This window comes from Melospiza melodia, chromosome 11 (assembly GCF_035770615.1).
Source record: "Melospiza melodia melodia isolate bMelMel2 chromosome 11, bMelMel2.pri, whole genome shotgun sequence".
Classification (NCBI taxonomy): domain Eukaryota; kingdom Metazoa; phylum Chordata; class Aves; order Passeriformes; family Passerellidae; genus Melospiza; species Melospiza melodia.
The window spans coordinates 17,761,615-17,779,745 of record NC_086204.1 but is presented as its reverse complement, the minus strand read 5'-3'; the positions used below and the strand labels follow the sequence as shown (position 1 = coordinate 17,779,745).

The 18,131-nt window shown below is 37.0% G+C and overlaps 1 protein-coding gene across 4 annotated transcripts in view; it reads left to right on the top strand.

Annotated features, from left to right (window-relative positions):
- PRKACB (protein kinase cAMP-activated catalytic subunit beta) overlaps positions 1-13,748 on the top strand; it is a 78,218-nt gene extending 64,470 nt beyond the window's left edge. For all 4 annotated transcript variants that reach the window (XM_063165821.1, XM_063165819.1, XM_063165818.1 and 1 more), the window contains 7 exons: positions 503-601; positions 1,605-1,687; positions 2,202-2,328; positions 4,460-4,555; positions 6,034-6,156; positions 8,189-8,353; positions 11,460-13,748. In XM_063165821.1, the coding sequence (XP_063021891.1) occupies positions 503-601; positions 1,605-1,687; positions 2,202-2,328; positions 4,460-4,555; positions 6,034-6,156; positions 8,189-8,353; positions 11,460-11,585 (819 nt within the window). In that variant the 3' untranslated portion in view covers positions 11,586-13,748. The remainder of the gene's footprint in view (positions 1-502; positions 602-1,604; positions 1,688-2,201; positions 2,329-4,459; positions 4,556-6,033; positions 6,157-8,188; positions 8,354-11,459) is intronic.
- The last annotated feature ends 4,383 nt before the right edge of the window (positions 13,749-18,131 follow it).

Below are 18,131 nucleotides of genomic sequence, written 5' to 3'. Positions count from 1 at the left end.
GTTCATAAAAATGGATATTTTGAATTTGTATTCTCCTTAGTTTTGTCACTAATGTGTGAGCTGTGTAACATCAGCCTGTTTACTTCTGTTCACAGGTAACAAAATTCATAATTGTGTCCTACACAGTTTCCTGCCTTTCATAGCAAAGGGTCCAAAGATCAAGTGGACTTTATTGAAGTGCTGAGAAAGTTTGGCCATAATAAACATAAACCTTTCATAGAAAATGCAGACAGGTTTTCCTTACTGACTCATACATTTAGCAAATAGGAAGAAACACTATTTGTAGAGTTGTCTGCCAACCATATTACACAAGTGTTACTCTTTAAAATGTTATTAGACTTTTAAGTCCTTTCTTGGTGCTGTTACTGTACTAGGAATCCATAAGGTTTTTCATTTTCTGAAAAGTTACAAATTTGCTTTCAACTAATTGTTTAACATGGAAAAGTTTATCAAGAGCTATAAAATATCACACTTAAGCTGAAGATTGTTTTTTCTCTCCCAGGTCGTCAAACTGAAGCAGATAGAACACACACTGAATGAGAAGAGGATATTACAAGCGGTGAACTTTCCTTTCCTTGTTAAACTGGAGTATTCTTTTAAGGTATTCATTACATTCAAAGTAGTTGTTGGGTTTCAGGGAAGTGCATGCTTACACTTTAGGTATTAAAATATATAACTTTTACTGTACGATAGTTCAAGTATTTTTGTTTTCAAAGATGCTTCATTTGGCACTGTTGCCAGGGCTTGAGTAGGAGTGGAGTGCACTCGTGTACACTTCATATACCCCCGTTCATCAGGTAATGTTTGAAAGGATATCTCCAAATAAAAAAATAAAAATTAAATTAAGTTAAACTCCTCAGAGTTTTCTCTTCTCTTGGAGGGCAGCTGGATTGTACAGCAAGGGAGCTTTAAGGCATCATTTTACTTTTGAGAGATATCAAAGCATATCTTCTGTACCACTGTACAGAATTGTAAATTTGTAATTGTTCTGCAGATCTTTTTGCTTGACATTTATACCTGAGGCAGGTCTTAATGACAGTTTTGACTATGAAGGACAGTTTTAACATGAAGCTTCTAATTTAATGACAGTACATACTAGTTAGTTTGTAAAGAAATTGAGAAGCTTTCTAGTTTATGGAGTGATGTGTGCCTTCTTTTTTTCTTTTTTCTTTTTTTTTAATTTTAAATGAGCACACAAGTTCTACCTCAATCTCTAGAGGTTTGAGGTTTGGGGCAGGGGCTGTGGAGACAAGAATACCTCAGGTTGTCAGTTATAAGTATTGAAGAGTTCAAGGCCTTGCCTTGCAGTAGACATCTTACCTTCTCTTCCCTCAGGTCTCTTACACACCAGTCTGCGTCTGGACCTCGCTAATTGTCTTTATCAGATTTGCTTTAAAATATATTTCCTGAGATATATCTCATGCTTCTTTTGCAGTTTTTCAAGAATTTCTACCTATGTTGCATTACATTTGCCAATGTCATTGGATGGCTACAATTTTTCATTTTCATTCTTTAATAAAATCTGCTCCACGTAGGAATTGTAGAGACTCTAGCATGCCTAATGTGCATTTATGTGTGTTTACTTGTCTCCCTAATTTCCTTAGGACAATTCTAATTTATACATGGTAATGGAGTATGTTCCTGGTGGAGAAATGTTTTCACATCTAAGAAGAATCGGAAGGTTCAGGTAAGAGTATTAATGACACTATTCCTTTTAAAAAGCCTAATTTGCTGATTTGGGAAGAGGGGTTTGTAAAATTTGTTAGCATTGAGGAAAAATTCTGAAGGGTTAAGTGCATTTACCCCTAGTTCAGTGGACTTAAATTAGGCAATGAAGAACTCCTATTTATTTTTCATTTAGTTAATACAGGCATTTGTGATCTGTGCATGATAGAATCTTGGAATTCCTATGCATATTGTCACTGAAATTCATGGTAGTTTCTAAAAGTAAAATTTGAAGTCAAAGCTCTGCACTGTGGGATACATTTACCTTGATTTGCTTGTGTATTTTAGCTGCAAGACTTTAATTTAGGTAATGTATGTATCAATTCTGAAAATGTTTTTTGGTTTTGCTCTTTCTTGTTGCACAGTAAAAGAACCAGTTAAAAGATACTTACTTTGTCTATGCCTGACAGTTAGGTGGTTGTTTTGGCACCTTTGCATAGCACTGGGGTACTTAATATTCTTTTAATTCTTCACAGTGAACCACATGCACGGTTTTATGCAGCTCAGATAGTGCTAACATTTGAGTACCTCCATTCATTAGACCTCATCTACAGAGATCTAAAGCCTGAAAATCTTTTAATTGATCAGCAAGGATACATCCAGGTATGATATTTTCATATATTTAGGGATGAAGTTTTGTCTTGCAGTGTAGATTTAGGTAATTTGAGAAAATGTGTTGAGAATAAATGGTCTGTTAGTATGTTTGTGTGGAGCATTCAAATGCCATACAGTCTAGTAATGGTTAAAACCCTTGGGTTGTACTTCCTCTGACTAAAATTAAGTATGCACAGTAGAGCTGTCTGCAGTTGAGCCAGTTGTCAGAATTTCCCTTGGGGTCTGTGGTGAGAAGTAGGTGATTACATGGCTCTGTTCATCTGACCTATTTTATATGTCTGCCCTAGAACAAGATGAAAGATGCCCTAAAATGTCTGTTTCTCTGCACTGTGTGTATAAAGAGTTTAGGAAAACCAGCTTAGATATTAGCCCTGACATGATAGTACTTAATCATGTACTCCCACCCTTGGAGAGTCTGAGCCTTCCCAGCACAGCTGGGGTGGGAGCTGAGTTGAGGTCTGCACTGCAGTGCTCAAATAGCAGCCTTTGTTTTACAACAGCCTCTCATGGCACCTTCTCATCTTCCTCTTATCTCTTATGCTTTTAGCTAAATGGCAAATGGGAAGGCAGAGTGCAGCAACAAGCGCTCTGCAATGCTGTGCAGTCCTTAAACTTAAAAGGAAGTTCTTCTTCCCTCATTGTGTCACCTTTTGCCACAGCAGAATCTAAACAAGAAAATACATAATAAAAATGTTTGAGAGAAGTGTAAAGGATTCATATCTTATGTTGTTTATAACTGTAAGATAATTTTGGAGTCTAAGATAATACTGTAGGAAGAAGATCAGTACAAGCTTAACGTAGCTGGGGAGCACCATTAGTGTATGTCTGGTTTACTCCATTTACTGTGACTGCTTTACTCCAGCACCGGCAGCTCTCTCTGTGCAACAGCATGTTTCTGTGATGGTGGCAGAAGGAGGCTTGTGTTCATATGTTGATGCTGCAGCTCCAAATTAATTTTTTTTTGTATTTTAAAGCCATTACTGTTCGTCCCATGTCTGCAGTGTATTCTTCATACATAGACTGATGTGCATTCCCAAACACAGAAATGATTCTTTGCTGACTGAAGCAGGTCTCTCCAGTCAGCATGTCACCCACTCCATTCAGTTCCAGCTGCTGATGCTGTTGTTTCTACCAAAAATGAAAAAAAGCTGCCTTGATAGTTTGGCTTCTTTAGTTGTGACATTAATGTACAGTAACATCAGCACAGGTTATTGTGTAATTAGCAGTGATTCTCATTTGGTACAGTATGTTTGCTCAAGGAATGGGTTGAAATTGAAACCAAGAAGGAGGAAACAAAAGAAACAAGCACAGACTTAGTAGCTTGAAACTGATCCCAGAATTCCACATTTAATTACCTGGGTTCTGTATGTATTCCACAATATGGTCCAGGTAAAAACACAGACAGTATGATATTGCATACAGAGTTCTGAAAACTTACTGTAGAAAACATGACAAGTGAAATGAGGAATTTATAATGTTCAAGTACTTGCCATTTGTGAATGCAGTTATTGCTGCATTTCCCCCCCCAGGCCTCAAATAAACAAACATGACTCTGATAATGCTTTCAAAGATACTCAGAATCAGAAGTTACTGGAAGACCTCTTCTATGTTGTCTTATTCCCACACTAATTTTACATATGACCTTTATACACTTATGCAATAAAATTCAAAGTTTACAAGACTGGAGAATATATTGACCCTTTTTGGGATTCATTTATTTGTTAACTAAAGGAAAAGATAAATATCTTGTTTATATTCTTCAAATTTTCAGCATGACAAACAGTCTGATGTTAAAATATAACAAAAAATAATAATGTAATTGCAGTACATGTGGAAGATTAGTAAACCATAGTTTCTAGTGATTTTTAAATTATAAATAGAAACTGATGTCGGGGTGATAATACATATTTTGTGTTCTTTATTAATTTCATCATGAGCCCTATTTATCTGACTTAGAAGTTCCAGGAAGACTGACTAATAAAGTATATGATACTATGTGCTTTGAGAAATAAATTTTTCCCCTGTAAAAAAATGGCTTTCCAAAATATTTCTGAAGTACTTCCTTTTAAATTTCTTTGCACCAATGCACTTACAATCAATTTATTTCTTCTGGTGACAGGTCACGGACTTCGGCTTTGCAAAAAGAGTAAAAGGCAGAACTTGGACGTTATGTGGGACTCCAGAATACCTGGCACCTGAAATAATTCTCAGCAAGGTACTTTGTCTTGTTACTCAGCCATGCATTTGATGTAGTTAAAGCTTCTCACCCAGTTATCAAGCTCTGAGGGATAAAAAGTTGCTGATACTTCCAAAAATTAAATCTTGATTAGTTAATTGACAGATGACACAAAATGCAGTCATTGCATTGTAAATATTGGTTTAGTATGCCAAAACTTATGCCAGATAAGGAATTTTCTCATAACTGTACCAAACTCTCTACATATGCTTGCCACATAACTTGTGAGGAAAGAGATTTAGAGAAACTGTCATTAGGTTATTTAACTAACATCCTTATCAGAAGAACAGATCTGAGTGATTACATTCTGAAGTGTTAACACACTAGAACAAGAACTCCAGAGGTAACAAGAACTGTGATGTGATGAATCAGTAGTCATTACATAACTAGTTGCAGAGTTTCAGGTTTAAGGCATTTGACATCAAATCAAACATGACAATCCACTGGTTTTACATGTAAAGCACATGCAGTCTAAGCTGACTGTAGATCTGTGTGTCCATTACTTGCATCGCGTTCCAACATTAAAAAAAAGAAATATTTATCCTATAGCTGTTCAACTGCAGCACTGTTTGTTTGGCAAATGGAAAATATAGAACTGCTTATGCTATAAAACAGTCGTAGTGCATAATGCTAAAGTACACATTTAACATGTGCTTTAATTAAATACCCTTTACAGATCATCAAAAGTGAAAAAAAATACTTTGTTTGGGGGAAAAAAGTTTGTTGTTTGTATGTTTTCCCCCTGTGCAGCTAAAACAGCAGAAAAAATTACAATGCATCTACTGCAATGTCTTCACGATGGATTTTCCTGAAAGACTGAGTCTCAGCCCTGAGCTTTGTAAAAAATCTCAAAGAACATAAATGAAATTAATGGGTTTGGTGGTTTCTTTGCCTTTCATAACATTGAATAGCACCTACTAATGGTTTAAGGATCAGGCTTTTAAGATCAGATCATAAATGACTCTAAGAGCTAAATAACTAAACTTCTAAGCTCTTGTAGCTGGTTAACTACATATGAAACTGAATGTTCCAAAATGTGGATAATCAAAAAAAATGGTGACAGTGTACAATATAGGAAATGTTATGTATGTTGTTGTAATGAAATTTCCTTAAGCTTTGAAGAATTACCAGTCTGTAAAAAATTGTTTTGATTTTAAATAAATAAGCTGTGCCCATTTACCCAGGAGTGTAAAGAAATCACTGACACTCATCACAGGAATGTGTGCAAAATGCTTTATTTCCATCACTATTTCACTGTCATTGCTGTGTTAGGTTTTAAGTGTATTGCTGTTGGAATCTGTGAATGCCAGTTTGGTTGGTGTCAGGTTGTAAGTTCTGCATTAAATGAACAAAAATGTATTTGCTTTCCTTGTATTGCATAAATACATAGATCTATAGTGAAAATCCTAAGCTGTGTTAGAACCTGTACTAACAGTGGCATGTTTCATTTCATTCAGGGTTACAACAAGGCAGTGGATTGGTGGGCACTAGGAGTGTTAATCTATGAAATGGCAGCTGGATATCCCCCATTCTTTGCAGATCAGCCCATTCAAATTTACGAGAAGATTGTGTCTGGCAAGGTGGGTTAAGGCTCTGGGTGTTTCCACAAACACAGTTGTTTTTATAGACCCTGGGTTTTGGTGGAGGAGATGCAGAATTCACTGGCCTCTAGACAGTGAGCAATTTGAAAAGGGCCTAGGAGAAGTATGTAATGTACGTTTCGTAAGTACAGACATTGTTACTTGAAAAGCAAAGTTATAAAAATCTGTTCCCTGCCTTCAAATTTAAAATGCAAGTTACTAAATTTACAGACATTGTGGTATTATATCCTTTTATGCTTGGATTAAAGTGATCCAACGACTGTTAACAACTACTTAGCAGTGTGCTTAATTTGCCTAGCTATTTTCTATAATTTTTTTTTGCAATTTTTGAGAAGCCCTGAATAGTTTCCATCACTCCTAGGTCTCTTTACTTCCACAGTCCTATAGGTAGACATGTCTAGAGTTGTTTGGCTTTCATTGTTATATAAAATTTTTGAAAAGTGTATCCAATGTTTCCAGTTTATTTTTCATTAATATCTCTTAGTGCTGGATAGCAGCAGAATGTAGTCATTCTGTTGTTTCCCCTGCCAGCCAGTGTTGATTCTTTGTGCTCACTTGATTTGTTACAGTTGTTCCCTTCCTTGCCTCCCTACACAGACACATGCTGTGCTGCATCTCAGGTGCCTCTGTAATTCCAATCAAGGGCAGTACCTCAGTAGGCCTGTGGTGCCCTGCACTGAGGTTGATTCTTATTTAATAAAGAAGGTGATTGGTGGTTGCTTTTTGAAAGCTTTAATGTTGTGAAGCTTCAGCTGTGTCCATGAATATATGGGAATTAATTTACCAGGACATATTTTTAAAGAAATCTTTTTCTTCTAAACTAAAAACAAAATGTTAGGCAGTTTTTGTAGTTTTATCTAATTGGCTTGACATCTGTAAAAGGTTATCTACCTTTTTTACTGAGTCCATGGATGGACTACAGCAGAAATAGTACTGGACATCAGCTCTGGAGACCATAATTCAGTCCTCCTCAGCTAGCAGTTGTTTACAACCTAGGGTCTTTCATTTATTCTACCTCATTTGCATAGTTCTCTACATAAAAATTTGAGTTAATATTTCCTTACTTCTCAGTGGACTAGATAGTATAGTCATTAAACCTGTGAATTTCTCATAATCTACAATAGAACTATATTGGTAGGTAAACTGAAGCAGGGTTCTTAATAACTGGACTTCTTGATTTTTTAAAAGTTTTTATGTTAAGTAATTCCATGATCTATATTTACATCATAACTGATCAGCTCAGTATCGGGAGTGTCAAACACTGAGACTATGAGGATGACAAATACAGCTTTCTGCCTGTTCTTTTCCCCTTCCTTCTCTCTGCCAACTCAAATGGTGTCAGTAGATCATTTGTTAGAAAAACCCTTTGTAATTACATCCCACGAATCATCCTCAAATATCCTTTAGCCAGGTTTGAATGAATTGCAAGTCACTAGTGTGCTGTCTTCAAATAGTGCTGTTATGTAAGGCTTCTGATGTTGGTGCATTTAGTTATGAGAAACAGATTGCAGTACAGCATGAAGTTCCAGATTGACTTTTCATATATGATTGCTGAATGTACAGTTATTTCAGAGCATAATATCTATGTATTTATATGCTATATATATGCTATATAGTGTGTATCCTCTGGATGTATACATATATAATATAATCTAAAAATATATACCTAGAAAATAGCTGAGACTCTCTTGAGATGATGTGTTGTTAAAACACCAAGTTCAACTTAGCTTTTAGATCACTGTTAAATTAAATTAATATCTTGCCCTCTAGAAACTTCCAGTTCAAGAAATCATAAATGGGCAATGTAATGCTGCTGATGAAGGCTTTTTGAAGCAGAAATGCATGTGCAACAATAATCATCTCTCTCTTCATGCATTCCTGCTTGATTTGGTTTTAGAAGAAAGATAGAAAATTGCCCTGCTGTTTCCCTTTATGTCAAGTTGTTTCCCTTCACAGGGGAAAGAATCAAATTTGTATCATGTTTTTTAATGTTATGGGTGTATAATTTTAGGTGAGGTTCCCATCACACTTCAGTTCAGACCTAAAGGATCTTCTAAGAAATTTACTCCAGGTAGATTTGACCAAACGATATGGAAATCTCAAGAATGGTGTAAATGACATAAAGAATCACAAGTGGTTTGCAACTACAGATTGGATTGCCATTTATCAGAGAAAGGTAAGACCCTTCCTGATCAAAACTACTACAAGTCTTTAAAGGATTGAAGTAAAATTTCTAATTGTTGTGTTTAATTTCCATTCCCTAGATCTGTGACTTCTTAATTGAGAAAGGGTGAAAGTAGTTTAATCTTTTAAGGTTCCAAAGGATATGTATAGGTTGAATTATGTTTCTTTTTCTGTGTATTCTAGCCTGGACCTCTGTGTACATTCACGTTCTCTTTAACACACATGTTGTGCATTAGTCTATTTCTGGATTATCTCAGGACAAGGCATCTCCTGCCTCTCTCACTTTTTATTTAACCCCTGCTATAGTGGCATCTATAAATACTCCTCCACAGCAGAAATGAATTTGTTTTCCTTTCCAGCCAGCACTCAGACTGAACTTCAGTGTGGAGAAGCTCATGCCAAAGCTAGAGCTTTTTCTTTTCTCCTAAAGCAACCTGCTCTTTCTGTAAAAAAAGCTAGAGATAAGTGATAATATTTAAAGAAATTGGTTTGGATTTGAAATGCGAACAGTCTTGACTATAGAGGCATGAACTTGCTGCTGTAACAGCAGTATTTTAAGGGCCAAACCTGAATACTAACAATAGTTTATAAAAGGAAACTGGTTGTTTGGCTACACAAACTGACAGTACAATTGTTGAATTATTCACTAATGTATTAATTACTAGAAGACAGGGTACAATTAATGCATCCTGTATTCCTTGCACTAAGTATAGATATTTTTAAGAAAATATTCCCCATTGTGGAATTCTAATTATCTGCTCTTCACTTTCTTAATGGCTCTTTGCAAGGAGGCATTATATGCAGCAAGATTCATTTGCCAGTATGCTGTTTGGGAACACCCAGGCCCCGTAATATTAACAGTGTTTTAATACTGTGTTAAATGCTCTTAGCATTGCTAGTGTACTGCTATAATGAATTACTTCCACATAAATAAGAAATATTTTTAAATGTTAAGAAGTAGTAGAGTCAGAATAACTATTACTAAATTTAAAGGTTGTGAAAACTGATACTGAGTAAGTTTGAAGCTTCCAACTATAAAGAATAAATATTGTAATAGGGTCTGAATCAACAGCATGGATTGTAATGTCATTCAAGTAGTCACAGAAATACAGCAATAAACATTAGACTTATACTAGTTTTTCACAGTGGCTGTTACTACAGCATGTATTCTCTTGAATAAACCTAGTGTTCCGTTAGCAGCTAATGTCATGCGAATGGTTTTGGGGTTTATTGGAGTTTTTTGGGGTTTTTTTGGTTTTTTTTTGTTTTTGTTGTTGTTTGTTTGTTTGTTTATGTTTGGGGGTTTGGTTTTGGGGGTTTTTTTGGTTGGGTTTTTTTTTTTTTTTTTTTTTTTTTTTGAGGGGTTTTTTTTAATGCTATTGTCATAAGTAAACCAGTCAATTACTTCATATTTTGGATACAGAATCACAAAATTTGCTGATTTGGAAGGGAGCCACAAGGATCATCCAGTCCAACTCCTGGTCCTGCACAGGACCCCAGAAGTCACACCATGTACCAGAGAGCATTGTCCAAACACTTGTTGAACCTCTCAGGCTGGTGTGGTCACCACTGCCCTGGGGAGCTGTTCCAGTGCCCAAACACCCTCTGGGTGGAGAACCTTCTCCTGATATCCCACCCAAACCTGCCCTGCCTCAGCTCCAGGCCATTCCCTCAGGTGCTGTCCTTGTCACTGAGCAGAGATCAGTGCCTGCCCCTCCTGTTCCCCTCTCGAGGAAGTTGTGACTGCAGTGAGCTCTGCCCTCAGGCTCCTCCAGGCTGAGCAGACCCAGTGCCCTCAGCTGCTCCTCACGGCTTCCCCTCAAGGCCCTTCACCATCTTTGTTGCCCTCCTCTGGACACTCTAATAATTCAGTGTCTTTCTAACATTGTGGTGCCCAAAACTGCCCCCAGCACTGAGGTGAGGCTGCCCCAGTGCAGAGCAGAGAGGGACAATCCCCTCCCTTGCCCAGCTGGTGATGCTGTGTCTCATTTGAAAGTGTTCTAAAGTTCAAGCAGTAAATGAGATATTTTCTGTGCTCTGAGTTTTGCTGTAATAAAGTAACTGAAAATCAGTTTAAGAAGACACAGACAGAATTCAGATACTGGTCATGTGTGCCTTTGTAGGCTGGATATGTACACAGACTGTGTTCTTCACTCAGGCTAAATCACTGAAACATGTATCTTGTTTTAAGAATAAGAGGATATATCCGTGACAATTGCACGCACAAATGCACAAGTTACTGTTATTTCTTGGCAGTGTATAATGGTATTGCCCACAGTCTGGAGTTTAATTTTGTTAGTCTGTGCTGTACCTCTTTAATTTACTGATTTAAACATGCAACACATCCCCACCATCAGCATCAACCTGGGGGCACAGTGTGGTGTGATCCTCTGCCTCAGCTGGAGATGTGCCTGCCCCATTTCGTTGTCTCCCCACCATTCTGCCTCTGGCACACCTACTCCTTGAGATGTTTGGGAGAAAGATAGTGATTACTTTGTGTTTCCAGGTTTAAATTTGCATCACCTGCATAATTTTTTGTAATTTTGCTTACCTTATAGTGCAGTCTTTGAGTGACTCCTTCAAGTCATTGCTTGTGTCTCATTGTGGCCTAGTTTTTAGAAGGCCTTCACTTCTCACTTGGCTCCTAGGAGAAACTTCATAAAATATGCAGAACAAATTCTTTTCCACTTGAATTAGGTTAGTTTTTATTTGGAAATAGAAGATTGTTTTCAAGTAGGAGGGAGAGGCATTCCAACCTTTCCTAAGATTTTTGTGTGGTGATGGTGGCAATCAATGTACTCCATGTCCTGTGCTAATGAGCTGGAAGGAGCAGGATCACCTCTACGAGGAGGGGACTAATCTTTGTTTTGAGTCTGTCAGCAAGAGATTAATCTTTTCCAATTTAGATTTACACATCTAGGTCTCTACCTTCCTAGGTTGGTTTTGTTTGTGCCACGACTTAAATCTGAAATACCTGATTTCTTGGCAGGATGTGAGAAGTAATGGGAGTATTGCTGTGCTCATTATTACAATGTTAAATCTATTGGTATTTGGCCAGTAACATTTCATTTGCCTTTTTGTATTTCCTACCAATACAGGTAGAAGCTCCATTCATACCAAAGTGCAGAGGTCCTGGAGATACCAGCAACTTTGATGACTATGAAGAAGAAGATATTCGTGCTTCTCTAACAGAAAAATGTGCAAAAGAATTTGCTGATTTTTAGTAGGAGTAAGAGGACAAGATGACATCAGGGCTCACATTGGGATCTTTGCACTCTGTTAACAGATGAGGTGGAGCTGAGACCATCATATGTCAAAACAGTTACCTAGTTACTTCATTCCACAAAGCTGACTGAGGTCTTTATTGCCATCTTCCATGTGTGCAGTTTGCACCAACCCTTCTAACTAGGCACAATTAAGCAAGCACTGTTTGTGCAGTAACACAGAATAATAGACCACTTTCCTACTTAACTTTGGTTTCTGTCGTTCTTTGTTTCTGTGTATTGTTCATTTTCCCCCTTTGAAATGAAGTAGTTTTTTACCCAAGAATGCTCCATTTTATTTTGAATTAATGTATTATTTGTGTGAGTGAAATGGAAGGTGTTGCGGCTAGTGTGATTTAGACTGAAGTGAAAGATAAATGTTGCTTCTAGTCTGTGCCAGCCAATAATTCATGTCTGTCTTGTGTCTGATGCTACAATTTATAATAATTTTTTAGTAGCTCAGACTAAACCTAGCCAACATTTTTAGCATTTTTGAAGGTAGTATTTATCGCCATATAAATGTCTGCTAAATTAACTTAAAAACATTTCTTCTTGGAGGCTGACCAAAATTCAGTAGAATCAATTGGATGGCTTAAGTAGGGGACAGTAGCTAGACCCCGTGCCTTGGTTTTCTACATCCCTGCAGTTTTCGTCACTGCCTCCTTCCTTTGTATTTCCCACCTAGGCAGTAGGCGGGTTGCCATAACCAGACTGTACCATGGAGAGCTTGCAGTCTCGTCAGAGGGAGTAATTCCACCTGGTCTGGACTTTGGACCATATTAAACCAAGTCAACTTACCAGCATTTCAGTTGGCAGGTGTGAAATGGCTTGTTTAAGATCAAGAACCCTAAACTCTTAAAGGAAGTTTTGGTCAGTACTGTAGAGAATTCATTTTGATTCACTTTTTCTTCTTCTGTTTTTTTCTTATTTTTTTAAAAGTAGCCAATGTTTCGGCTCCCAAAGTATTCCTTGCTTCAAGCCTTTTTTGACTAAAAAAGGCATCCATTAGAATAAAAACCATCATGCCACAGAAAGCAAAATGCGCTCTGCCATTAGCTATGAAAAACAAATGGTTTAGCAAATGCAAAATAATGTTCTAGATGCATCGCTGGATGAACACGGTTATTTTTTGTTAGCTGTTAAGAATAAGAGGTTATTGCCAAGTTTTTATTCTGGTATACTATATTAGTAAACTGAGGATGGAGTACTGCTACAATCATTTTCTTTTTAATTACAGCACTTCATTCATGAAGAAAAGAGATCAAGTTTAAAAACTGCAACAGCTGAGTTTATTTTAGTTGCGTTGTGTCTTCATTTCTAACCTACTTTCTTTCAATCAATCAGAATGTATGGTCACACAGATACAAGTATTTGGGTTTAATTATGTTTTGTATACTCTCACCAACTGACTTAAAAGGTATTGCTACCATGTGCTAGCTTTGGGCACTTTTACACATTTATTTCAATGTTAATAATCAGCGGCTCAGCACTTTTTTCGGGGTTGCTTTTAAACTTATTCATAGTAGTTTTATTTGAACACTTGGTTCTGGCTGTCTCAGTGACCTGTCTTAAAACAGCACATCTAAAAGTTTAAACTAGACTCATGTTTTATGATAAATTTACATGCATACAAGGATGAATTGTTTTTTTAAAAAATGAGCTATATTGATACATAGCCATTGGATTTGTTTGAATGCCAGTGCAAATAAACAGCTGGCGTTCCTTCCTTTTAATCTGTACGACGCTCCTAAAAGAAAGGCCTTTGTAGACATTTTACAAAAGAGTATGAAACATACCACCCAATGTTCTGTCTGTTTAGGTTGTTGAGCATTTTTGCACAACGTCATTAGGAGGCTGACACTGAATGCAGTCTTTGTCCACCCATATTTACATACATGCAAGAAAAGTATAAGATACTTTGCTGTAGCAAATTTTATGTAACAAAGATATATCGTCACATTAATAAATTTAAAGAAATCCTTTGTATGAAAATGTTAAAATCTTTTGTATTTCATTTAGACCAAGGACATGCTGCTGTATGCTAGCTGTATGCGATAAATTCTACAGTAACTTTGTTGTCGTTTATGAACTTTAAAAGATTTTAATAAATGTTGAAGATCACAATTTGATTCTGTTATGATTTTAATTTTTAATCATTACATTTATAGTTCTAGAAAGGTTCAAAGATTTTTCTGTTCTGTAAAATACTGTAATCATTCATCTTGCGTGTACAATAAGACAAAAGTCTAGGAAATTGGTTCTGACATGTCTGTCTGATATCCAGATTAAATTCTACACGGGCATAAGTGGAAAAGTCATCATAATGCCATGATATTATGCTATTTTTTAATTTTATGAAAATCCTGTTAGAAAGTAAAACACTTTTCCAATATGGCATAATAGACTTCAGTATGGAAATGAGATTCTATTTTGGAAAAGGAGGGGAAGTGTGCAATTTCCAAGGCATTAGTGAGTACATTTGACAATGTGAGTATTATACAACCCTCTCATTTAAACACAGTCATGAAATATAACTACAGAATATTATGTTACCTGTATTTAATTTGAAAAATCCTTTTCACAATATGGAAAAATTGTATATCTATGACAGTAGAAGCTTGTTAATTTTACACATTTGAGGAATTAAGTGTTGAACTATATGGTATATTTTAATTGTACTCTAGTTGTATGTAACTTTCATTTCCAACATAAAGGATTGTATCTCATTAAGTAAATTGCTTTTTTTATTATCTTGTCAGTTGCATTAAAACCCTTATTTTTAAATCCTTTAAAGTATTTTACTAATTTTTGCAAATAATTAGATGTTTTTAAGTGCTGCAATAGTGTGCAATAGTAAACATTTATATACGGAAGTGCAAATTAAATTATGTACAACACTTGTGCTGCTTCTTTGTGAATCAGAATGTTGTATGATGACAGTTGTTGCACCTCCCCACGTGTGAGCAGAGTTTGAGAGCAAGAGGAAGAGGTTGTGAAACCTACTACACATATGAGTTGGGGCACAGTAAGCTTTACACTAACTAGGGTGTCTGGAGAAGGTGATGTGGAGAACATTAAAGGCACTATGAGAAGTCTTGGACTTCTTAGACAATCAAAAGCAAGCAAGGCGATCATTAGCTTCAGTATTGTTTGTCTTCATTTTATTTTCATTCAGACTCAATGCTTTTTATTAAAGATAATTGCCTGTTTTTAAACTGTCTGCAGATCCCGCTGTACAAACTTTGTGCTGTGTCTCATTGTGCTGTGAAACAACTGATAGAAGTAAAGACTGTTCATGGTCTTGGCATTGTTTGTCTTGAGGCTTTTTCTGCAAGTGGTGTTTGGAGAGGTTCTGGTGCCTGCTCTGTAATGCAGCTTCTCCTCTTCCCACTGTCTGAGCCAAGCTGTGGCCTCTGTGCTTCTGCTGCTGTGCGCCTGCGGTCTTGTGTTCTTGGTTTCCTGGTACCACTGCTACATTACATTTTAAAGACCTTTGTACTTTTTCTAAAGCTCAGCTAAAAAAACCTGTGAAAATACTGTCTTCTGCTTTTACTACAGCTCCTAAACAAGCACAGCATGCTGAGCCACAGATTTGAAGGTGTCATTCAAATCTGTTCTGATTTCCTGCATAAGGAGGACTTATCCCAGATCAGAATTGAGGAGCCATTCCATAAGAAAATCGTAAAAAACCAATTCCATTCTCTAGCTGAGGTGCATATAGCTGATCTGGATCTGTTTGATGATACTAAAAAAAAAAAAAAGAGTTTGACCACCACAGTTTTACAAGTGTGGGTCTTGCATACATTTTAAAAATGTTTTTAATGGAAAGGTATTTTCACAAGGTATTGACTGATTTAAGTTCTTTAACAGGTAGGTAAAATATGAGCCCCTAGCTTCAAGCTGGGCAGTAAAAGGGTTGGAACTCCACAAGGGTGTTTAAATGCCTTATAGACAGTAAGTGTTTGTCATCTTGCGTAGGGATTACGTGAAGTGTTGATCTTTTTAGAAGTGTAAGATGGGTACCTAGAGGCAAGACAGGATCTCATGAAATCTTCCCTTTCTAACTTCTGAATTTGATGATGAATAAAAGTATGAATTAAATCTGAGATCTAGTCACATTTTTACCTCTTTATTGTTTGGATTTGGGAAGGGGTATTGTATGACAAAAAGGGATGCCTGAAGGAACTTTGCATATACTGAAAATGTATTTTATTTTTGTAATTGACTAGTACAAAGAGTGTAGTCCCTCAGAGGGATAAAAACAGCTTGAGGTTTCTATGACATCATTAGGATCAGTTCCCACCAGTGTTTCGAAGCCAGTAAAAATTCCTTTAGAATCCTTACAGCTTCATTGTGCTGTTCCCTCCCTTGGAGGGTCAAGTACCAATGTCTTTGCAAAAACATATTCCTAAGAATTGTGTGTGTATGGCTCTTTGCTTTGAAGCTTTAAAGAAACATAGTTGTGGAGTTCATTGACATGAGCTGCTGTCACTAAGCGTGAATGGAAGAGCCAGTGGCAAACTTGCACATTTCTTACTGCTGCCAAGCTCACAGGTCTAGATTGTGATGGAGCACACAGTGGAAACACAGTAGTCTGATGGCAAGGCTGCAGCACAAAAACTCTTCAGGATGGAAGGTTGGAGTTTGAGGAGGGAGGTCAGTGATCTGTTCCATCTGTGTGCAACCACTGTAACAGGTGTTTGCCATTGCTGGGAGGTTGTTATCAGAGACTTCTTCCTTTGCCTTTGCTTCCAAGGTGCTGTGGAAGATCAGAGAGGACGCAGCTGTAGCTATGTTGACACAAATGGAGCAAGGTCTCAACAGCCTGGCAAGCAGTGTGGTATCTTCTGAGTGTGTTCAGTAAGTTCCAGGAAAAATTACTGCTGACTAGGGCAACAAAGAGAAAATTGGAGTGCTGGAAAGGCTTGGTTAACTGAATTCTTCCCCCACCAAGGTGTTTTAATTCAATTGAAGGCAAAAAAAAAAAAAAAAAAAAAAAAAAAAAAAAAAAAAGACCTCACTTAGATTTAGTGGTGTATTAATGCTTTGGTCTACACAGCAATATCACAAGAATACCAAAAGTATTACTCTTTAATTTGTATCTACATTGCTACTTTGAATGTGTATGTAGTTATCTAAATAACAGTTCAACAAAATGAATGCTTGATTGGGATGTCCTTTCACTTTCTCCTGTCTTTGCCATCCTTCTACTTGATGCTTGCATGAACTGGGGATCTGAGTGTCAGGACTCTGGTAATGATAGGTAACACCCTGGACAAGTAAAACATGATTCACCCATCTCATAGACATGTTAATTCAGGGTAAGCAACCAATATGCAATCCTTTTATAAATGCCCAGAGTTTATCAAGTATCTGTTTTCAACTGCCCCCCTAAAAAAAGGCACTGTGTGTCCTCAGTTAATATATTATCTTTATTTCCCTTTTTCTCTGGCCATATTGGGAAGTGGCATTCTCTGGCATTGGGAAGTGTGCATCTGGCAGGCTTGCTTACCAGTGGCAAAATTAAGAGAGGAACTGAGCAGGCAGCCTGAGTAAAAACATCCCATGGAGGCAGAAAGAGGATCCCAGTGGCAGAACATGTGATGTAACCTGCATGTGGTGATACAGTTTGTTAGTGCAAGCACATGAGTTCATCTCCAGAGTGGTTCTGCTTCCCCAGAACCACTCCAGAGAGCCACCTCCCGAGGCCACAGCACCCACAGCTCATGGATTCTGGAAAGGAATTTCAGAGCAAGACTGAGTTTGCTGCAAGGGGTATTTCCTGCCAAGAGAAGTATTGCAGGGAGTGCTGGGAGGAAAATAACTCCCTCAAGTCTCATAAACTTATTTGATCTTTTTTAAAGCCACTCAAGGAAACTTGAACTATCAGCACAAATTCTTTTTCACTTGGGATTTGTGCAACACAAACCTCTGCTTTAGGGCATACCTAGTGTTGTGTCTGAAGTTACTAAACTCGTCTTCATTCTGCTACTACCTATTAACTAACAGAACTCAACTCTGACTTTTCTTTAAGTTTTTTTTTAATGTTTCAGGTTACTGCAAAATCCTGTCAACTAAAATAATGAAAGGAGATGGTCTTTAAGGTCCCTTCCAACCCAAAGTATTCTATGATTGCATCTTCAGGAGCTTTCCATAGCCAATTGCTCTAGTTACATTTATTTGCCATTAGATGTCACATTTACATGGTGTGGAATGCTGTGTAAGACATGTCAGCTGCAGAGCATAGTAAGAATAAGAGACTTGGAAAGTATTTAAGAGCAATAGGGAATGAAAAATTTAGATTGTACCAGTCACATAATATGTCAGGGAATAATACATGCAATACCAATCATGAGTATTTGTTCTTTGTGTATTAGTAGATTTTGCCTTTAAATCCTTTTTGAGTTAACAGCTGCAATATTTTTACTGGTTTTAATATCAGCATGAGCGAAAAAAGTAGGTTTTGACACTAATTTGAACAGAAGTATTTTTTCATAATATGTATTA